We start from the raw sequence: 23,882 nt of genomic DNA on the forward strand, positions 1-23,882 counted from the left end.
TCCCCAGGAGAAATGGGGATCTTTCCATTGTAAATAGACAATTTTCCAGCAAAGATATACTTGGCCTGAATAATCAATTGCTTCAGCTAAAGGAGCCAACGAATTCCAATATTGGCTGCTAACTTTACGTAAATAATGACATCAAAGTCTATCGTCCTCACTACAGCCATGGTTAACTGAGATTTGGTTGCAGAGCTGGAGCCTGAACCTCTGTGAGATCTGTGAGTCTGTCTTGACTACGTTGTCTGGTTTTCAGCCAAGTACACTTTTTCTGCTAAGGCTCTGCCAGGCTATGTCCTAGTTTCAGAACAATATCTTCAGTATGTTTCAGTCCCCAAGGGCAGTATCTACACTGGATTTCGTTAAAACTGGGTATACTAATCAGGAGGTCTTCCTGTAACTGTGAGACTTCTAAGACCTTGACTGCAGTCACCGTCCCAAAGTTAAGTGGCTTTTGCCTTCTAACATTGTGGGGAATGTTGAAAAAAATGCTGCTGGGTCACAGATCCTGGAGTCTGCAGTGCCAGTGTTCCTTACAACTGAAACTTCTGCATAGTGGCAAGTTCATTTGGAAATAGGATGTCTTTGAATACGTCAGTATAAGGGTTTCATAATTGAATTCCATAACAAATACCCTTCCTACATTTGCAAACCATAAAATAACAGCAAGACTTTATACTGATGACCATATGTAAGAAAGATAAAAAGGACCATGAATAATTTAATGCCCTTCTTTGCAATGAGTTAGGCCACATCTATGCATTAGAGCAGATACCGGTTTCAAGGTCCTGAGACCTTGATTAGGAAGATTGCCCTAATCAGATCATATCTGTTACCACTGTGGCCTGTGCAATTGGATTTTCTTTCCAGAGTGTGTATTATAGGAGGACGGGGGAAGTAGAAGCATACTCAAAAGCTAGGAAGTAGGTAAATGTCCTGAAGTGTAGCAGTTGCAATTAATAGTTGAAGTCAGCAAAGGGAAGAATTATTTACTTCACTACTTTAAAGGAAGAGGGAATCAAGTGGAAATAGAAAGCAATAAATGTAAATGCTTGAATGTGGATTGCTATAATGTTGTCTAAGAGTACGGAAATTTCATGAGTTATATTTTACTTCCACAGGAAGTTTTGTGTTTAATTTCTAGGAACCCAAGGGCAAAGCAAAGCAATTAAAATGCTGAAGACTTAAAAATAAACTTCAGAAGCATCAAGTAAAATACCTTTAGCTGATTAGTGGTACAATGCGTTTTTAATGAGAAATAAATTAGGATTGCATTATTCCTAAGGAGGATAAGGAGAGGCATTAGATATCTGCATTGATAATAGGGGGCTTAGAAATAATCTAACACTATGAGCTGCTTTTCTAGAAAAAAATAGGAAACATATATGGCCTAATGCAGGTAGGAAAAGCAGTGAAACAAAGAAATTGGTAAAAGTCCTTTCACTAAAAAGCTTATTGCAAGTTGAATTTTGACATAGTCCCATAACTCTTTTGATCTGTTTAGACTTATCCCTTTGATATGTATCCATGTTTCTCTATTTTTGTCAAATCGTTAGTTTGTCTTGAAGTCTGATTTTAATGCAAACTAATTTATATAAAAAGTGCAGACTGTAGAATTTAGAATTAATTTTGAATGACCCACATATAAAATACTACCTCCTGTATTTACCCACAGCAAACAAAATTCTACTAAAAACAGGGCTCAGAAATACACTTTACGAAATATTTCTCTTCACTTGTCCTTTTGTGGCACTGTACCAAATGAAGGGAATAAGAAAAGTCCTTTGATTGGGAAGATTGGCAGCATTTATGTTTTTAAATAAATAGAATTTTAAATACACATCTATTGTCTGGGTTAAATTGCTACACAGTGAAAGGAATGCTGTTCTCGAAACAATAATTGGTCTATTTCAGCTCTCAAATTGGGTCACAGTAAGAGACAGCATTCTCCGTTCTTTCTCTCTTTCTCTCTCTTTTTCCCTTGATTCCTTGAAAAGGTGATTGAAACTCTAATCATTACTGCATTGAGGCAGTGTACTCATAAAAATAATATTTTTCATGAAGGATACATCCTCTTCCTTGCCCCTGTTTTTGACGGCATTGTATTGTAAAACATCTGAAGAAGAATGAAGAAATCTGCAGTCTGAACAAAATATGCTGGAATTTATTTTTGGTAATGAATACTTCACCTTTTGTATGGGACCATGGTAAATTGAAATAAATTAGGATGATTAATCTTACACCATTTTACAGTCGTCATATCCCTAAACATGCTTTTTAGTCCAAAGAGAAGGAGTGTGGGGAGATGAAAATACTGGTCTACGAAGCTCATATGCTACATTACTTCAGTTATGTCTCAAATTACTCTGACAGATAGGTTGGGTAGAGTTTTATAGAAGGTCATAGCTGTTACCTCATGAGTCAAAGCAGGAATGCTTTGGATCAGCCTGCTTTTTTACTGAAGTGTGTGCACACTTAAAAGAGTGTGAAGGGATCCGTGAAGCTGTAATACCCTGTGCTTTGGACACAGTGAACATCAGGGCAATTGGGTAATCTATCTGTGTGGTATATATAATGTACAATATCAACCAGTATTTATGTTGTTAACAGTGGAAATTTCTTGAATTTGAGTTGCTGTGAGTATCCACGTCTGACAAATGCCAGCAGAGAAGTCATCAAATAGCCTGCAAGAGCACCCCATGCACCTAAAGAGTGTCAGGAAGAGGATGGTGCCAACTTTCAGCTGAGGAGGATAGCCAGTAGCACATAATGCATTGCTTCCCAATTCTGTTTCATTTCTTCCCCATGTCTTTGTTCTTTGACAGGTCTTCCAGTTTGCATCCTGCTTTATGGAAGGTGACTTCATGGGATGAAAGGTCAGGGCTTGACATGCTGAATTCTGCCTTAACCTTACTGCACTGTCTCTCACCCATCCTATCTTAGATTGTGCTGCTGCGGCCAAGAAGGCCAACAGGATGCTGGGTTGCATCAAAAAGGGGCATCACCAGCAGAGATAAAGAAAACATTATCCCTCTCTACTCAGCGCTTGTCAGGCCACACCTGGAGTACTGGGTACAGTTCTGGTCCCCGCTATACCAAAAGGATGTGGACAGGCTGGAAGGGGTCCAGAGAAGGGCCACCAAGATGATCAGAGGACTGGCAAGCTTCCATATGAGGATAGGCTGGGAGAGCTGGGTTTGTTCAGCCTTGAGAAAAGGAGGCTCAGAGGGGATCTAATCACCATATACCAGTACTTAAGGGGCAGCTACAAAGAAGATGGAGGTTCCCTTTCTACAAGGAGTCACATGGTGAGGACAAGGTGGGATGGACACAAGTTGCTCTTGGGGAGATTCCAACTGGACACAGGAGGAAAATTTTTCACAGTGAGGACAGTCACCATTGGAATAATCTCCCCAAGGAAGTGGTTGACTCGGCCAGGTTGGACACCTTCAAGAGTCGGCCGGACAGGGTGCTGGGCCATCTTGTCTAGACTGCGCTCTTCCCAGGAAGGTTGGACTAGGTGATCTCTGAGGTCCCTTCCAACCTGGGATTCTGTGATTTAATCTGTAACTATAAGATAAGCGCACAGGTGTGGGAGAGCTTGAAGGGAGATGGTGGTGGAGAAAAAAGAGTGAGAAACTTCACAGGGTCTGAGTATATGTATGAAGTTTGTTTCAGCTCCTATCCTGCTCCTGCTGGAATAGACCCGGTAGGAATGGTGACTCCTTTCTGCAGCTTAGAAAAAGTGAAGAAGAAAGAGGTAAAGGAGCCGCTATAGTAAGGAAGTCTTCCTATCTCATCTCTGTTTCATTCTCACTGTGGAGAGGGAGTATAAATTAATTGCTAGACCAATGGAGGGCAGAAGAGGTTGGGTAACCTGGATGAACTGTCCTTCAGCGGAATTAAAGAGTCATGAGAGTAGGAATCCTGGTAAACCCAAATCAGAGAGTGCTCATAAGTGAGGAACCTGAGGCATTATCATCTTTAGTTATTGTCTGGATTAAAGGTACGCTACCTGGAATGGGTTAAATATATGGTACTCTACATTTCTGTGCAAATGTGTATGTGTGTACTACTCCTATTGCGTGTTCCTTATGAATAGAGCTGTTGCTGCAATTTCTCTACACAGCTGATGATCTGGGCAATCATACATTTGTGTATGGGAGGGAGGAGGTGCTTTCATCCCAAAGACATTGGGTAGTGCTGACATTGTTTAGACTCCAAAGATCTAAAAGATACCAGGCTCAATAAGTGTTTGGATGCTTATTAGATTATCCTGTGTACAACCAGATCTGTGACTGTGTTTTGGCTTTGCCCTGTTTGCATGTAACAGCATTTTCCATCACTGTAGCGCAGGGCTGAATGGCTAAGAAGACTTTTATGTTGCTGTGTATTTAGGTTTTGTTTCAAAATGAGAGCTGAAAATATTAAAGGTGAAAAAATATGAGTAAGAATGTTAACCAATAGTTTTAAAGTAAAACACAGATCTTAGCATGTTTTTTTATCAGGCACTTTCTGTAAGCAGTAGAAGGCTTGCTGCCACAGGATACCTCTACCTCCTTGGAGTGAGTACAGCTGGCCTAAAAGCTCAAGTTTGTGACATTTCTTTGCCTTTGATAGTCTTAGACTAGTCGAGGGATGTTGGATGCAAACAAACACGGCCCTTATTTTGAACAGTTAAAATTCCCATGAGTATTTTTTTTTCCCCTACCACAAATCATCTAAACAACTTGAACAGCCACACTGTTTAGAGGGATTATAACTTGTAGTAGGCCTAAGTTTTGTCTTATTTTGGTTTATTTTACCTTTTCTGGTATATTGACTCTTTTTTCAGGGTGAGTTTATTTTGTTGCCTTAGCAAAAAGTAGGTGTTTCCTGAAGGGTATCAGGTGCTGGGAGTGATAATACAAGCTAAGGTTAGTATTGGGAGCAATGATCAGAGGAAGAGGTTAAATGTTGCAGTCACATAAAATGTCTAAGGTTTGAACTCGAGTAGATGTTTATAGTTGCATAAGCATAAATTACAGATTAAAAAGCCTGTCTGACAAATCTTCACAAACCATAAGCAGCTGTAACATTGGTGTGCAAACAGCTGTTTTGTTGTCCTTGACACCCAGAGCATGGCTAGTCCCTATATATATATTAGGTAGCCTTCTTGTGAGAGGAAAAAAAAACTTTGGAGATTCAGAAAAATCAGGTGCAACCTCTTCCAGGGCGGGCCCATTGGTTTCTAGGTCACACCTTGGCCTTCCACCTTTGCAGAGTAGGAGCTAGGTATGGATAGAGGTAGACAATGCCTCCTCCAGGGTTAGCCTAACCTTAAATGAAGATTAGGAATCTTGTCTAAGCGAATCACCTAGATTATCGCAGTAGTCAGTAGAGGCATCTTCAGGGGCAATTCAGTCTATCTAGCTTACACATCAGTTGCAGGACAGGATGAACTGATGAATTACCTGCTGGAGTTATATATCTCCAGAAAGGAATCTAGTTGACCTGACTGGAACACCAGCTCTTACACAGAGGAAGTAAAGTGAGGTGGTGATGTGGTTCCATCTCCTCGTGGATTATGACAGCCCACGACTTGGAATTAATAGATCGGTAAGACTAAGTTCAGCTCAGGCCTTGTAAAAAAAAAAAAACACAAAAAAACCCCAACAAAAAAACAAACCCCCAAAAACCCCCCAAACAAAACCAAACCAAACCCAAAACCAAACAGAGAGAAGAAAAGAAGAAAAAGAGAAGATTCGTTGTCTTTATGCTCTGTGTCCTGTTAGCACCCTCTTTGCTTCAGTGCTTGCAGTGTGCTGGAAGAGCCATGGTCTTCTGTGGTAATGCTATCTTTGTCTCACATGTATCCGAATGCAGGTCACTGGTTTCCTAGCTGATGTGCTGTTGACAGATTTCTGGACAGGCAAGCTGCCATATGTAGGACTGCTGATCTTGGGTCATTCGAGCAGTATGAGATACCTTCCTACATTTCTGTGCCTTTTTTAGTATGGAAAGGGGAGAGTAAGATTTGAATATACACAGATAATGCCATTACCAGTTCATTTAAAAGGCCACATTGCATTTTTTCAACAACACTATACCTTCCTAAACAATGTTCAAGAAAGATAGGGGTTTATTTAGAAGATGGATATTTCAATTGCTGGCTATCCAAAAGTGACATAACACCAGGACAATTTTAAATAGGATGAGGCTTTAATGGGTCTCCTAGACGGGGAAAAAAAGCTGTTCATTAGTAGCAATGTACTAAACTACCTGCATTTGATGAAGTGCTAATGCAGGAAATCACTTCTAGAGAAACAAATGAAAATGTCAATTAAAAAAAAAAAATGGTGCTTTCAGTTGTGGGGTTTGTTTTTTTTTTTTCCATTCTTAAGTGCTGGGTATGGTTTCCTTACTGCTTGAAAAGCTTTTGGTTTGTCTCTGTTGCCTTAGTTCTGTGTGGGTTTTTTTTTGTGTTTTTTGTTTTTTTTTTTTTGGGGGGGTTTCTTTGGTTGGTTTGGGTTTTTTGGGTTTTGTTTTGTTTGTTTTGTGGGCCATTCCCCACCCCTGTATCTGCTGCATTGGAGTTGGATTTCATTTAGACTGGAGGCTAATTTAATATTCTGGTTTAATGCTTTTTCTCTATTGTTTTATTTTTCCAATTTTTTTACAGAGCATTTTTCCAGTGAAAATGTGTCCAAGAGCACAGTGCATGCACTTATCAGCTTTGAATTGCCTAATCTTCAGATGACTGAGTAACAATTAATAAAACCCCTTTATGTGGGGGAGAATGGGATTAGACTGGGTGCAAACTACTCCTGAGACCTTGCTCACTAATAAGAGGAAATAATTTGTGTGCTAAAACAGGTAACCTAAAAAAAACTTTTCCAAAAAGCTCTACAAATCTTTCAGTGTTCAAGATCTCCATTGTGTAAGTCTGCTGTTAGCTGTGTGATGCTGGCAGCAGCCATTGTTCCTTCAAGCTGCCATTGGTATAAACTTAAATGTGGTGGCTGTGGGAGCTGCCGCGTGGCTGCTTGCCTTCTGGGTGAATGGGGCTCTAGCAACAGAGTCATCTCTTGGGCCTTACATGCCTGGCCAGAGAAAGATTTATTGTATTAGCTCTCTTTAGTAGGTGGCTCATATTTGCCATGCTACTGGATGTTATTTTGGTAGCGGCTCATGGCAACTGAGGCTGGCCTGCTGGCAGCCTGAACCCCTTGGCCTTGCATTTCCATGCCTGCCAGTGATGTGACATCTCCTCTGTCAGCACAGAGTAGGAAGAGAAAGACGGTCCTAGTGGCTGTACAAGATTATTGAAATGGAAATTGCCTCTTTACAATTTCCTAAACCAAAACTGGCATTTTCTACATGGTGACTGTTTACCATGAAGTAATAGGTAATGTTAGGGTTTGCTTGGCAGGCAAGCTTTCTGATAACTAATGCATGTGTAAATGTTTCCCTTGCTTTAAAGGATATTACTGTGTTCAAATGGTAGTTGCAAAGAAGGCTTAATGAGAACATTAAGGAAAGAAGCGTATTCATGGCATTAACGTTAGCTAAAACAATGACGCGTTAGCCTGCAATGGCCTGTACAATGACACAGACGGAGGAACTGCATTTTTAAGCAGTGAAATGCTTAGTTTTTAATGCTTTGTATATTTGCTTAGATGTCTTCTCTAATGAGTTGTCCCTGTTGCAGAATAAAACCAGCTACTGGAGGATAACATCTGGAAAAAAGACACTAGAAAACAAGCTGCTATGCTGAGGTAAGAAAGCCATTACTGAAGCAGAGTGCATGTAGGACGTTGGTCTGCAAACAGGGATGGTGGAAGAGACTTCTGCCACTGGCCTGTCCCAATATGAAGTGTGATTAAGTTTTAACAGGACAGCGAGCATTTATTTTCTGTCTGTAATCTCCAGAAGTTGAATGCTGTAGTCCTATCAAACTATTGCCTCTGTTAAAATTTGCAAGATTAGATGCTGGAACCAAATGACCTAAAGGCAAGCAGTATGCAACAGAGTGTATTCAAGGCTTAATGACCTTTGTGGAAAGATTTGGAAGTATGTTCTTAAATTTGTGTTTACGCTGAAACTGGCAAACCAAGATTGGTCTTAAACACCTTTTTTAAGCAATTTGCCTCCTGTTCATAGGTCTCCACCTCAGCTCGTACTTAATTATGTAGTATTTGGTTACTTTGACAGGGTGCTCTGGTGGGCTAATATGAATTTTCCACATTTAATAAGAGTCATCAGGGGTTATCTCAGCCTTTTAGCTGTCTGCAGGAAACCAAAATGAATTGTGGTCACTTGGTTTTTTCCCTTTCTTCCCAACCCCTTGAGACCACAGAAACAAATGAGGACTCCCTTGCTCTCTCTTTCATCGGCAGTTTGAACTTTCAGTGACATCATCTTGCTTTAGAGTCAGTCATATGCTGACAGAGTTACAATTATCAGCCCAGCAGGAGATACAAACATAATGTCCTCAACATCAAAGGATGTTTTCTTAAATGATAATTAGTGTCTCCATGGGTGGACTGTTTCATAATTTAACATAACATTAATTATTTTTCTTTACATAAACAAGATGAGGTACTGTGACCACAAGGACCTCTGCCATTTCAAATTAGTTAAGGCATCAGTATTAATTCCATATTAGCTAATTACACTAAGAAAAGTAATCAAACAATTTGTCATTTATGCTGGTAAACAAAGCACATTCCTATTTTATGTTTTTAACTCTTTGCTTCATATAGTAATGTCCAGCATCACACTACTGTTAAAAAAACCCCTCCCATGATTGTATAATATAAATGAGGATGTGTTTTCATCTGAGGTACACATAATTCCATTGCTTCATATGAATGAGAAATTGGATGGAAGTTCTAATTCAAAATAAGAAATGTTTGGAAACAACGTTCATTGCAAGGGAAATAGATTTTATTTATTTTCCCACTTAGATTTCAGGATGCCAAAAAGTTTAGTATGTGTGCTAACTTACACTATGCTTGTCAAGGCAATGGCAAAACAAACAACTAATGAAATTAGTTCCCTCCCTGTTTTGGGCTAATGCAGGGAATTCTTAATTCACTGAAATGAGGCATGGGCTTGAAAAGGTCAAAGTACTACAGAGGCCATTCCCTCATTTCAGCTAATGTTATGTTCATGAGAATGTCATCCAAGCTACAAAGTAATAGTTACACACACAAATGGCTCATCTCTGACATTTTAATTTTCTTCCTTTTGAACACTTGCAAGGTGAGAACCAAAATAAATGTTTTCCACGTTTCAAACATAAAACTCGGAGAGTAGTTTTCTTCTTCCTGTGAAGTTAATCACATTTGTTATCGAGTCTGTAAGAATATACCTAGGTTTTTCTATTTTACGATCTAGTTCAGTAGCCAATAATAGGAAGCACATTACTTGGTGATTACCCATCCTCACAACAGGTGGGACAGAAATCCAGGCCAGAGCCTACATAACATGTGTCGCTACACAACGCTGTTGTTAGCTTCCAGAATCCTATATGGGACAAGAGGCATTTAATAAAAAACAGCAGCCCAACTTTACTATCTTACATAACTCCAAACTGAAGGCAAATCTGGTAATATTTTCACACATGAACATAACAAGATAGTCTTAGAAATCACTAAATAAATAAGGAATTTGGGACATAAAGAAAGCTTTATTTTTTTTAATTGAACTTCAGCTTTGTACTTAAGTGATATTTTCATGACAAAATGCCATAGTATTTCTTATGGTAAAATGACACTTGAAAAAAGTGGAAAAAACAGAAGAAATAAAATTACGCTTATATAAATATTTCTTTTGTATATTAGTACACAGTAACTCTGAAAATAAAATTTGAGAATAGTATATACTATTACTATTAGCATTTTCATAGTTGTGGAAAGACTGTGGGAGAAAGTTATGCTTCAATCTCCCAAGCTTCATATATTTAGTTAAAATTATATCCTTTAGTAAACAGGCTTATCAAAAAATCCCAACTGTTTAAACTTTTCCTCCATTGTGCCAGAGCAGAGAGACTATTCCATGCTCCGATTATTTCAGGTCCCTCTGCTGAACTTCTTCAGCCTTATAATTTAAACTGACTTAAAAGACTGAAGTCAGAGAGAGACTAGTCTACCCTCTACAAAACACAAACTACCATCATCTCATTCTTGAAATTGTTAATGAGCTGTGATTACTAAATAGCTTCCACCTATATAAGACCAAATTTTAAAAGTAGTCAGCGGCTTAAAAGATATCTAAGTACAGAGATTTTTTTTTAAAGCCACTAACTGAACTAATAGATGCTTAACTTCCAATGAAACTGCCATTTGGGTACTTACATACCTACCCATTTCAAAGTAATCTAGCCTAAAATTTTAGTTCTCATTTCCCAGATGTTCCCTTGAAAATGAAACTCTGAAAATGTTCAACTAAGTGAAACCAGGTGGAGAACAAAACCAAAATAATTTTCTTCCTTTCTGACTCGATATTACCTATGCTTAGGTTACTGTCATGGGATGGTAGGCCACACTTGGTCCTGTCCATTTGCAGGTACAGCTGTTTCACTGGTACAAGGAAATGCTACAGAGGTACATTTAGAACCACATGAGCCCCACCAATCAAGCTGGACAGAGCCTCCTAGATAAACTGTTATGACTAAAATGTCACGAAACCAACTCTTCAGCACAGCATTTCATCTCTCTCACCATATTTAAATAGCTGTGATGTCCTCTGGGGATCTGATCAGATATAATTGCTAAAAAAAAGTAGGTGAATTGCAGCACATAAATTTCCTTTTATATTGTTGATTTTTAAAGACTTAGGCCAGTGAAGAAAATACACTTTTTAGGGTTTTCAACATTTAATATTCAATATAATATTACAGTAAGGCGCTCTTAAATTGCATTTGGAAGTCAAAGCTCCCCCCTTGTCTAGGAAACAGTGTAGTGACTTCTGATAACAGTACTCTCTACAGACTATTCTCCCCATGCAATTATTCCAACTTCTGAAGCTAAAGCAAGAATATATACTAACTGAATGGTAGTTAAATTTCAAAAGGAAAATAGTTGTTCCATGTTTAGTTTCTGTCAGTGGCATCTATATCAGCTTCATTTATAGACTGTTCATTATATAGAACTAGGATATAACAGCAACCCAAGCTGTGGCTACAAAACAGAATATGTTTGCTCTCCTTTGGCTGCTGGCTCTGAAGAGCTAAGAAAATAAAGTATGGGAAATGGGAGAAAGTATGACGTCTAGGTAACAAGATCTGATCCAAAGGTTGCTAAAAGTCGGTAGGACGCTGTGGATTTCAAAGTTTTTGAGATTGTTTTCACAGAGTAAAAAAATGCCACATTTATATTGTCCAGAGTGTAACAGAAATTAGTAAATTTATTGATTTTAAAAATACCCTCTCAAATCTAAAACTAAAATGACTTGAGTTAAAGGGTTATCTAGAACCTACAACTCTCACTTTTTTGATCCACTTTCTTTCTAATACGAAAGTTTTATCTAGGAGCAAAGTAAAAATTCTCGGAGCAGATCTTTTCAATGGTACAGTACCATATTAGTTCTGCTATTTCATCCACATTCTTCATAGGTCTCATCTTCAAAGGAGAAACATGTCAATAACTTCCTTATTATTTAGGACAATAACAAATTGAGAGCTGTTCTGGGGCATGGTGTACTATCAGAAATCTCTATCTTCAGCTTGGGGAAACTTTCTGAAAATGTTTCTATTTGTCTAATATGGAAAAAAATCACATCATTTGACAAAGCCTAATTTTGCTTAGCAAGCATATCTAGCAGCTCTTTCTCTATGCCTTGGCTGTTCAGTTCACTTAAACTGTAGTATCTATGAACAATCTTTTCATCTGTGACAACAACCACTCGAAGCCCATGTGTATCTTCTCCCAGCTGACATCCTATTGCTGATGAAACCACCATTTCCAGTCCTCTGTAGGACCCTCCAGCATTCCTGTGATAATGTCCAGAAAATACAGCTTTAATGCCTGTTTAAAAGAAGAAGAAAAAATGAGAGTACATATATTTAGTTAGATGTTGCAGTTTATGTATAAAATGTGTTTACAGTAAAAGATACTGCTGAGCTTATATGCTGAGGCTTACACAGCAGCTGCGGTTGTAGAGAAAGTTCTATAGCAAGTACAGCTATAGGTGTCATGTTTACCTTCATAAAATCAAAAGTAAAACATTTATCTGAACTTGAATTTTAAACAAATTATCAGTAAACAGCAATAAATGTCTTAGTAATAAATAATAAATCATTAGTAAAAACTTCATTCTGCTCTACTAGCTCTGTTTAGGGTTACTGGACTGCAAGGGGTGTTTCTCATATTGTTCCTCCTTTGGCTACAAGGAAGGAACACTAGAGGAAGCTGATTAAAATTAGAAAAAATTTTCAGCAGTAGATAATGGCCTAAAGAATGATGCTACTGAAACATGAATTGAAAGCCAAGGATTGTGGAGCTGTGTTTGTCAATTCATGTGCACAAAATGCACAAAGGAGAGCTTACACATGTTTACCCAAGGCTGGTGACCTTAAAAAAAAAAAAAAAAAAAAAAAGGCAAGACAAACAAAAACATAAATGAGAGGATAATTTGTAATCTTTTCTCAAAGACATTGGGGGGTTATCACAGATGGAATAGAGCCAGGTACATCAAAGAAACCTAATAAGCAGAAGAGGTTGTGAATTATAATAAGAGGGGAAGGCTGACAACCTGCAAGAGGAGTAAGGCTTGGTAGTGACATCGGTTAACATTTACCTAGTATGGGGTACAAACAAGGCAGGTTTATTCTGATTTCCTCTGTATTTTTAATGACTTACGACTGTTCTGTTTCTTTCTTTTTTTAAAATAGACTATTTGTATTTTGGACTGTATTGGGGTAAAAAGCCACTCCATTATAAACTTGAAAAGAAAGAAATACATTTGATATGTTGCAGGAGACAACAATATGCTATATGAAAAATTTGGTCAGGAGTAGAAGGAAAGCTAAATGACAAGCAGCAGCAGGTAAAGAGGACAAACATACTTCACATTTAAGGCTCTGTAATGTACTTTGAAATCCTTTGCTGAATCACTGTCTGATTAGCCAAATGAATGTTTAAAGTCATCCAACCATTCTTCCCCTTCTCTCAGAATATGATAATTTAAGAAAAAATTAATTAAGTGTGCAAATGCTCTCTGATTTTGACCAACTTCTAAAGAATATCCCTATGCCGTGTCTGCTTTCCTGCCACGTTCCTCAGTAGTTGTGGGATTTTTGCAGAAATTTTGAAGCAATTTCAAATTAAATTAAGTCGTGTCATCCTCATCTCCAAACCAGTAGTTTCTACTTTTTGTTTCTTCTGCCCTGCAAAAATAATTAAATTGGTAGAAGCTGTATTCACTATTCTGAATATCCTTTCTGACTGTCTTTACAGGTCAAATGTATTTTTCCCCTCCCCATTTCATGTTTTATAAATTTTAGTAAAATGTTTTTATTACTACACAATAATGAAAACTTGGTTAGTTTCTTGAGTCAAAAAAGTAAAGAAAAAGTAATTTTGATGCTAAGGACTTACCTTTCATGGCAAAGTTTGTAAAACCATTAACAGCAGAGTTGAGAACCTAGCTTTTTCCGAAGAGAGAACATGCTATCATAGACAAGCATTTCACTGCCAGGTTATGCCAGCATCCTTCATCGTTTAGCCACTCTCTGCACAGTTGATAGATACAGCTGAGCATCATAGTCAACAGTATTGGTAGTTTGGCAAAAAATTGTTCATCAGCTTTCTTGCTAATTTAAGATGGTGCATATTTTATTTTGAAAGTAAATGTGGAATTAGTATAAATAGCTTATTTTACAAACAGGTTTTTGGATTAATTTTTGGCATGCTCAGACAGTCTAAGATCCTTGGATTTCAGACTATTTAAGCTTCCAAAAGATGCATTTAATGCTATTTTGTACTGTTGTGAAACAGAAAAATTACTGAACCAGATGGCTGAAAATACTGGGAATTAATGACAATTAATGACAATTCAAAAATCTTCAAACCCACCTAAAGGATTTACGTGTAATTTCTCTACTGAAATACAATAGGTTGTGTGCTCCTTAATCATAATGACACTTTGATGGTTCTACATAAAGCATCTGAAACTATATTAAGTTAATACTGAGTGACTCAAAAAACACACTAAGTATTCTGTGACAACTATGACTAGATAGCCAGCAGGTTATCAACAAAACTGCCTACTTTATGAAACTGAATCTTTCCTAGTAGTTTGCTATGTTGGCTAAAAAACTGCTGTGCTATAATATAAGAGTATTTTGCTGGCACTATTCTATAGATGCTGTATCTTGCTGAAGATTTTGTGTTTATATTGAAAAATAAACTAACAAGCAAAGGTCTAAACATGTACCTGTTCCTCAGGAAGACAGTGGAGGGTTGAAGCTCAGCACACGTGGGGAGAAGTGCCAGCTATTGTTGGCCATGTGAGGTGCTCCCTGATGGCACTCCTTTACTCTGCACACAGCGAGGGCCTTGCTCACTTCCCCCCACCCCACGGGCTAAAAGCTACAGCTTGAAAATGCAGCACTGATAATTACCTTTAAAACCATTGTTTTTATCATTACAGAATAACGAGCAAGCCTACAAAGATACACAGGGATGGACACTGTGATGATAACACCAAACTTCATCTGTTATTTTTCATATATTCCAGCAATCTGCCATTCCATGCTTAACACAAAAGCACAAAGCACAAACACATGCTTGTTCCTGTTGAGGTGGTAGGCCAGAGAATGGGTAATTTGTGAGATACTATAACCTTAAATGACATTTTTTAAAAAAAAGCTAGCAACAACTGATTTTGCCTTTGGACAGCAGAAATTCTGGAAAAGGGTAGAGGCAATTTAAAGGCAGAGAGCTGTGATGAGGAACACAATATACAATCACAAGGAAATCCTTATTTTTCTAGCCAGAAAAACCTTCCACCCTCTCTCATGCAGTAGATTTAGACCTCTTTCACAGTGATTAAATGGAAAGGGAAGTAGGTGAACCTGTTTTAAGACAGTTGGCTACATCAGTCCTTTGCTTTTTTGAGTGAGTGATTTAAAGACTGATATAAATACATAAACTAGGCTCAAAGTAGAGTTAAAAATTAAGCAGCTTGTAAAGCAAAATATAAATTATTCTACTCTGGGCCTGGTAAAAGCTACATGGGCTGTCATATTTCAAAATCCAAATCCTTCTCAAATAGCAAATGACCTAAGGTAGAAAACAGAGAATGATGTTACCTTTATATTGAGTAGTGGTATGTGGTCATTGCCAGCTAGAACTTGTCTGTTACCCTATTTTAGTTTATCACTACTAATTCTCTTGGCTCATCGTAACTTGCCTATCCATCTGCTGTATGAGTTACACATGTAAGTCAGCATAACAACATTGAGAGCTTGCTTTCACTCAGCTGCAGGAAACTAGGAACACAGTTGTGGGTTTTTTATTGGGTGTGTTGTGTTTTTTTTTTTTTTTTTTTTAAATCTTGGGTGGAACCCAATCATAATACCTCAGAAGGCAATGGTGGAATACAAAAGCCCTGTGACATAACACTAGATGATCTCTGAGGTCCCTTCCAACCTATGATTCTGTGATAACAGGCCCTTTGCAGAGATTCTGTACTTTCTAGATATTATTTGGGTCCTTAAACATCATAATATAAAGATGTTTTATTGCTGATGCTACAGTCAGTTTAAGACTGAGTAGTCATTTCTCAACTCCTACCACAGAATCATAGAATCGATAAGGTTGGAAAAGACCCCTAAGATCATCGAGTCCAACCGCTAAACTATCACTGCCAAGTCCACCACTAAACCATATCCTCAAGCACCACGTCTACCCTTTTAAATACCTCCAGGGATGGAGACTCCACCACCTCCCTGGACAGCCTGTTCCAACGTTTGATAACCCTTTTGGTGAAGAAGTTTTTCCTAACGTCCAACCTAAACGTCGCCTGGCGCAGCTTGAGGCCATTTCCTCTCATCCTATCGCTTGTTACTAGGGAGAAGAGACTGACCTCCACCTTGCTGCAACCTCCTTTTAGGTAGTTGTAGAGAGCGATAAGGTCTCTTGTTACAGTGACTGTCTAACGTAACATACTTAAGCAATTCAGGCAGCAGAACTGTTTCTTTGTTTCTCATTATATGTGTCCAGTTCTGGGCCCCCCAGTTCAAGAAGGGTGCAGAACTGCTTGAGCATGTCCCACGGAGAGCTACCACAATGATCAGGGGACTGGAGCACCTCCCTTATGAGGAAAGGCTGAGAGACTTGGGTTTGTTCAGCCTGGAGAAGAGAAGACTGAGAGGGGATCTCATCAATACCTATAAATATCTAAAGGGTGAGTGTCAGGATGATGGGACTGGACTCTTTTCAGTGGTGCCCAATGACAAGACAAGGGTCAACGGGCACAAGTTGGAACACAGGAAGTTCCACCTCAACATGAGGAAAAACTTCTTTCCTGTGCGGGTGCCAGAGCAGCGGCACAGGCTGCCCAGAGAGGCTGTGGAGTCTCCTTCCCTGGAGACATTCAAACCCCGCCTGGACGCATTCCTGTGCCCCCTGCTCTGGGTGTGCCTGCTCACGCAGGGGGGATGGACAAGATGATCTCCAGAGGTTCCTTCCAACCCCTACCATTCTGTGATATGTACACCTATCCAAACCATGAGGCTGCATTCGCCGCCTCCACCCCCCTACCCCCGCACCCCCATTCTGCAATGACAGAGAGAACGCGGCCATCTAGACCTGCCTATGGTGTGGCTGGGCATTCTCTTGCTGCTTAATATAGAGAGCAAAACTGAACATGGTGGGAACTTTACGTATGACATCCTACTCATTAAAATGGAACCCATCTTGCCTTGTGGCATTGTCCTCAAAAGAGCAAGCCCTGATGGGCTAGGAGAGGATACTGAGTAGATGAGGCTGCTTATTGCAGCCTCTGAGTTAAGGCATTTGTGAGGATGACTCAAGACACCAAGCCAAGGACACTAATATTACCAATTTGCTTTCAACTTAGAATTGCCTGTAATGGATCCACATATGTAGCACTTTCCTGTCCTTCAAGCGCGTAACAAATAACCAGTGGTCTCCAGCAACATTCTAGATCATACTCTCAGGCACACATCTAGCATGGACCTGGCTGTATCTTGGTCTTTCCCTGCAGAGTTAAGCGACAGCTAAATGAAGGGGCAAGGATTGAACAGTTAGGAACCTAACGTTTAGCCTGCTTGATTACTGTACCAGCTAGATCTGTAAAATACCCTTACCAGCTTCTGATGAGTGGCAGTGCTACTACAGTTACAAATTCTTTTCAATATTTTCCACTTTTTCTGCAGGTAAGAAAACTGCTTTACTCTACGGAAAAATCAGGAAAAAGTAACAATCATAAAACCATAGTGAGGTATAAACCCATGTGATACACTTACTATAGGAAGTAAGTGCTTTGTAAGGGAAATAAGTTCTCTCTTTTTACTGGAAGCATCCATGTTCCTAAAGTAGCATCTTCCCACCATCCAGAGAATTTAACCTTTGGAATTAAAAGAGGAACAGAAGCCAAGACTTTGTGTCATTGTATATGTAAACCAAACCCTGACATACAGTTTCAGTGTAATTAGAAGGACAGAGGATACAAAAATAATAAAGCAACTCTAGCTATGCTGTAAGAAAACCAAAAATCCCTCCTTGTTTGAGAATTTAAGGGAAGATTTTGAAAACCCCATCCTAGAAAGCAGACATACCAGGTATAAAATTTGGCCCACAAATCGTGCAGCTTTTTTGTTCTTAAGCAAATACTGCAACTTCACCACTCTTACGTTTAACAACTGCCTACATTCAAGAGGTATTTCGGTATGGAACTTGAGTGTTTTGTAAGCAGTGCAAATATGATACCTGACACCAGAGAGGATGCGATTTAAAACTTCTTTCATCTGATGGCTATGGGAGCCAGATTCTGCCTAAACAAGCTGGTGTTTATGAGTACTGTTCATCCAAATTCCCCCTTTTAGCACGTGTGTGTCATTCAGTGCAGAAATGCCCTTGTGAATCTAGCTGCTCAGCATCAGCCTCTGCTAGAATTTAGTATCTGCTTTAGATACCTCCCAGTGAAAATTCTGCTTAGGCTTCAGCTTTCAGGTACTCTTTATTTCCAGTGCTAGTATTAATTCTTGTTATTGTTGTGTTACAGTATGTTACATCTTGAACAAAGAAACAAACAGGTCACTGCTGTGTATTAATAGAAGTCTAACTGATGTTTTTTCTTCAATAGCACTTTTTTGTTCACTCAACTGTATTCCACTCACTTTTGTTAGTTAGCATAAGAAGGAAACCTGAACAGTCAATGCAACAATTCTAAGATGACAAGCAGACAATTTACTTTGCTCTTGCTTTTGATCTTAAACATAAAAAGAATCTTAGAGATAGATGTACTCAAATTTAATTTATTCACTTCAGATGTTTTTCTGAAGTAATACTGTCAAGTTGCTAGCAACCCCTCCCCACCCCCCTTTTTTTCTCCTAAACTCTGTCAGAAAAGAACAGTGTCTTGGCAGGCCTCAATGTTATAGCCTGCTGTAAGGTATCCTTGGGTCAGTTAAATGCATCCAGTTACACACAAAAGGTAAAGGTAAAAAAAAAGTAAAATAAAAAGGTAGAGGAGTGATTTGGTTTTAATCCCTGCTTTCAGAAATAGCAGTTGGGAAAAGCTTTGATATAAAAGCTGTATGAAACGCTAAAAAACTGCTGTGTAAATAGATGTCCAAAGGATGGCACCTTCATAAGCATTCATTATTTCATTTTTTATGAAATACATAGTGATTTGAATTTCAATGTGACTGGAGGTTTCACAGTATCCATTAACCAAAAAGCAGGATCATTACTGCAAGATGCTATTCATACCTAATGGATTATTCATTAAAAGAAAAAAAAGGGCTTAAAAGCATAATAAAGTAAAAAACTGTCCAGGTAGTTACTATAAAAAAAACAAACCAAACCAAAACAAACCACACACACTACCTCTGTGATCATCGTCGCCTGATGTCAGACCACATAACTGCAACAGTTACCGAATATCTTCTAGGGAAAAAAGGCCTGAACTTCCAAATTCATTTTTGATCAGAACATGGCTGGAAGGCAGAGACTCAGGATGGGTACCATCCAGTGTTGGACACCAGGCCTTGCTCTGTCTGTTCTAAAACTGTACTTGCATCACGAAAACACCTAAACCCAACGAGCTTCGTGCCTGCACACCAAACATGAGTTTTCAGAATCAATCAATCTGTGAAAAAATCAGTGTCTCTGTAAAAAAAGGTTTAAATACAGGAATTGATTCCTATTTCAGTAAACCAAAGATGTCCTCCTGCCAGCATGCAATTTACCATCATTTTCTGATCAAGCACATGAAGTCCTTTTTAGTTTTGATCTGACAAAGCTGAGTCTGAAAGACAAAAGGATTTACTGTTTCCAAAGATCTATCATAACTCTTTTTCCCTGTAGAATAATGCATTCCTACTGAATAATGAAATACCTATTATGGTACAAATTCTGTGAGAGCAAAGCAGCCTAGTTAGCATAAATAATATATGATGTAACAACCAACCAAAACATGGATTGTTCCAGAGTCATGTGAAGAGAAGTAATACTTATATATGCTGATAATCCTTAGAATCTTTGTTAGCTTGACCATGAAATGCATTTCATAAATACTTTGATTTTATGCTAATTCACACACTGCATTATGTCAGTTCATAAGGCTGTAAGGCTTAACAGTGGCTGCGGCAAGGCAAGAGGTAAGTGCTGAGGAGGGTAATGAATAGCTCGTGTAATTCAGCATGCTACCTTTGATGCTATCTGGATGTTCATTCATAAGTAGAATCATTCAAGCACAACTCGCTTTTTTAAAAAAATTCCAATTTTAATTTGGATACCTTTTTCCAAGTCAAAATCATGGCATGAATGCTTTGCTCATTGTTTCTACTGCAGACATTTCTGAACAGAAAATTCAAAAGCATCTCTGAATTATTTCCAGTGTCTGCTTTCTAAAGCCAGCTCACCAAAGAAGTAGTCATCGCAAGAGCTTCAGCAAGCTCTTGTTGATTTGCATCTTTCTCAGTTTAACACCTCTGGTAAGATGGACGATTTTTACCGGCATTTCCCATTTTCTCTTGGTTCTCTCTTCACGCTTTGTGAACCAAACCTGCACACTGTATTAAAAAGGTCTTTTCTTACAGAGATGGTGTAATGGGTACTATTAAACTAACTCACTGGCCTAATAGCGAAAGAGACCTAAACAAGTATCTGAGATTTGCTTTGGATGCTTCATTGAAAAGATTGGTACAGAAAGGGATGACCAGGCCAACCAGGCTCAGGAGCAACTGCATGTATGCAACCTCCTCATCCCTGCAGACTGCAGTAACTGATTTAGAAGCAATTATTCTCAGTAATGATGACTATCTTACAGCACTTCTGAGTTCCCAAACAACCCAAAGCAGAACAATGTTCTGAAAGAAACTGAAATATAAAACATTCACTACCTCTTTCAGGCCTGATGATACTGAAAAATATTTGAAAGAAAACTTTAGCTACCCCACTGTTGTTAGCATGCTGTTGATTTTATGCTGACAAAAATCAGATGAGAAAATAGTTCATTGCATTAAAAGATACTACATTCTGAATATTGTGCAGAAGGCAGTTTGTTAGCAGGAGCAGCTAAAGTTATTTCACAGAATTTTATAAGCGGTATATCTTCTTCCTACAAATTATAGTTTATCAGTCAGAGAAATCCTTCTAAACAACAGTTCTGCAGCACCAGGGAAAAGGGTCAGCATGATTTTGACATAACTGCACTGTAAGAGAACAAAGGCATTTAGCTGTGCCTCACAGATAATACCCCTGAGAGTGATTATATCCCAGTCTTAGCTTATTGTGCAGCTGCAGTCCTGTAATTCCCAGACTCTTCTCCCTTACTTAGTACTCCACTGCTGTTGTATTCTGTAGCATAGAAAAATGCAAGGATGTTGAAGACCGGGCATGTTTTCAACTCCATTTGGGGCAGGAAAGAAAGGGGACTATGGCCTGCCTTCCCTACGTGGACCAACAGACAACCACATCTTTTTTAATCAGTGTTTTGACCAGCCTTTCTGTTTAAGGAGTAGTTAAGTCATTATAAAATGTCTCAATTTTAAAAGTGAAATGCTAGCAGAGTCATTTTTTTGCTTTACCAAACAGACAACAGGTATATTCCATAACATTATGCTACTGAACTGTAATGTGCTTTTTAAAATTTTGTATTTTGTCCCCTTTTTCTCTCTGTTGTTTTTTTTTTTTACCACATAAACATTGTTATTAAAAATACAATGGCTGGCTGTCCCCATAAAGGTAGGACTGAGGGGAGAGAACAGTTTCCTCTGTGAATGAGGAGGGGTGGCCATGTCCCTCTCCCTGTGGGAGAAATCACCGCTAGGCAATCAAGACCATGTCTGAGTAGGGGCATTCAGGATGATTTGACACCTGAGCCTGGCAAGGTGATAGTCAGCATGCATAGGATGCATGGGCTTTCAAAGACCCTGGTTTAAAAAATAAGTAAATAAAATCAAGTGTGCCCTTTTGAAGATCGCTCAGAAAGCTTACGCTGTTCAAGTGTTGTCATAAGCATCAACTGTCTTCCCACAGAGTGGCATTTCAATAACAATGTGAAGGAGACACTTGCTTTTTACTGGCAACATTTCCTCTACCGAATTGTGAACGTTGTCTTAAGTCTCCAGCTTCTGGTAGTGGCAGAGTTCAACAGCTTATAAGAATAAAAGAACTGCAGTGGAACGTTGCACATGACAATATTAATGAGATCTGAAGTGATAGTACATACTAGCTTGCTATATGAAAGATGAGGTAACAGGGAAAATCTCCAGTGCACAGTAAGATTGTGAAATTCATTTGTTTTCCTAACTTCTTGAGAATTTTGATGTTTGCTAGTTTAATTCAAGAAATCCAGACTGAGCCCCAATGTCAAAGGAAATCTAGCTGCAATGATTACAGAAATCCAAATAAGTTAAAACAGGATGGAAAATAATGCACCCACATTTATCTTGAAATATTAAAAAAATGTCATAAAGAAACATGCACCTAGAAAACAATTTTTCTCACACAATCAGATGATACTGTGCTGGAATTCAGACTTGAACTAGTTTAAATTCCAGGAGTGTCTGACTCCAATTTCTATAATTGCAATCACTTCCGTGGCTTGCTTCCAAAAAACCCTGAATTCAGAAGAAGCTGTTTTCCAACTCCAGTTCCTAACACACAAAACCCATTTTGAGGCAGGTTTGCTGTGTCCAAAATGCAACTGTCCTAGCCTCAGTTGGAAATCAAACTGCTCAACCCAGCACTACGGACAGTTTAAAAATATAGGAAGAAAATTACCAATATAAAAATAAACCAAAGAAAAGCAAGCAGATTTTCCAAATTAGGAAGAGAATGCCTCGAATAATCAGCACAGGCAATCAGTAGCATGCTTTATTTAGACTGAGCCTTCAATTAAATAAATGCTTTTCTCAGCAAAAGCAAATGAGACTGTAAGAGAACGAGAAGGCCAAATTAGTGCAATATGAATGACATAATAAATATGTAATGGGTACAGTACAGACCTTGCTTCTCCTCCCATGCACTCTGTAGATAATTTTGGGGAAAAAAGTGGTTCTGACTGAGCAATGAAATTTATCACATGGTCCAGATTATCACCCTTTAAGTGCTGACTAATGAACTATTTTTTACAGTAACTGCAAACATCAAGCAATGATCACTGCATTTCATTTACAGATTTATGGCTCTCCATACAGACTACAGGTGAAGTTCAAAGCAAACAAAAGGAGGCATTTCTTCACATAGCTGTGAAACATGAAGCTCCCTCCCTCAGACCACTGCGAAAGCTGAGTGTTTTCAAAAATCAACTGAACAAATCTATAAAAGAATCACTAAATTGCACTCTATTGTTAACATTAATATGATACAGTGAGTCCCTGAAAGAAAATTGTTGGAGATAGGAAGAGTACTTGGAAGAAATACCATTATGCACTTTGCTGTCTTGTGCTCTTCACCATGGTTTAGCTAGTAGGAAAAGCAGAAGACTGGGCTATAGGGATTGTCATTCTGGTCTAGTTACTCTGCTTTTATGTTAGCTGTTCAAGTTTCATGATAAAATTACATTTAAAATAGAATTATGCTTATCTAAAAATTACCACTTCACTGGTCAAATCTCTTGCTCAATCAAGGACTGAAGAAAGAGGATATACTAGCAAAAGCTGATCCTATATATATTTGTTTCCAAAACTGCAGGAGCTAGAGAGGAGCAGCAGTAGAGCCAAAATGGAAGCAAATAGGTGGAGAAGCAGTTCTGTAAAGAAATGAAATTGTACTGAGTAAAAAACCTGAGTGTTATCAACACTGTAGTACCCTTTCAGATTTTCCATAGGCAGGAGAACAAAATAAGTAGTATCCAGGCACAGGGAGATGCTACTATAAAAGACGTGTGTGTGTGTAAACCCACACACATGTATAGAATCACAGAATCATTAAGGTTGGAAAAGACCCTTAAGATCAAGTCCAACCGTCAACACAACACTACCATGTCTCCTAAACCATGCCCTGAAGTGCTGCGCCTACATGTCTTTTAAATACATCCAGGGATGGTGATTCCACCACCTCTCTGGGCAGCCTGTTCCAATGCCTGACCACTCTTTCAGTAAAGAAATTTTTCCTAATATCCAATGTAAACCTCCCCTGATGCACCTTGAGGCCATTTTCTCTCCTTCTATTGCTAGTAACCTGGGAGAAAGGACC

General features: G+C 38.6%; 1 protein-coding gene and 1 long non-coding RNA gene across 4 annotated transcripts in view; one reads left to right on the top strand and one right to left on the bottom strand.

The window, feature by feature from the left end:
* The window catches only part of LOC142062605 (uncharacterized), a 35,932-nt gene extending 18,058 nt beyond the window's left edge, over positions 1 to 17,874 (top strand). Inside the window, exons 3-5 of one of the 2 annotated variants that reach the window (XR_012662502.1) lie at positions 6,662 to 6,855; positions 7,691 to 7,757; positions 16,212 to 17,874. This is a non-coding gene — a long non-coding RNA (uncharacterized LOC142062605). Of the gene's footprint in view, positions 1 to 1,013; positions 6,856 to 7,690; positions 7,758 to 16,211 lie in introns of those variants that run through there. The other variant, XR_012662501.1, reaches the window with a different exon arrangement.
* Positions 9,203 to 23,882, bottom strand: part of CPPED1 (calcineurin like phosphoesterase domain containing 1) — a 54,137-nt gene continuing 39,457 nt past the window's right edge. For both annotated transcript variants that reach the window (XM_075105228.1, XM_075105229.1), the window contains exon 4: positions 9,203 to 12,011. In XM_075105228.1, coding sequence (XP_074961329.1) covers positions 11,779 to 12,011 — 233 coding nt within the window. In that variant the 3' untranslated portion in view covers positions 9,203 to 11,778. The remainder of the gene's footprint in view (positions 12,012 to 23,882) is intronic.

The sequence above is a fragment of the Phalacrocorax aristotelis genome, chromosome 10, assembly GCF_949628215.1.
Source record: "Phalacrocorax aristotelis chromosome 10, bGulAri2.1, whole genome shotgun sequence".
NCBI lineage: Eukaryota > Metazoa > Chordata > Aves > Suliformes > Phalacrocoracidae > Phalacrocorax > Phalacrocorax aristotelis.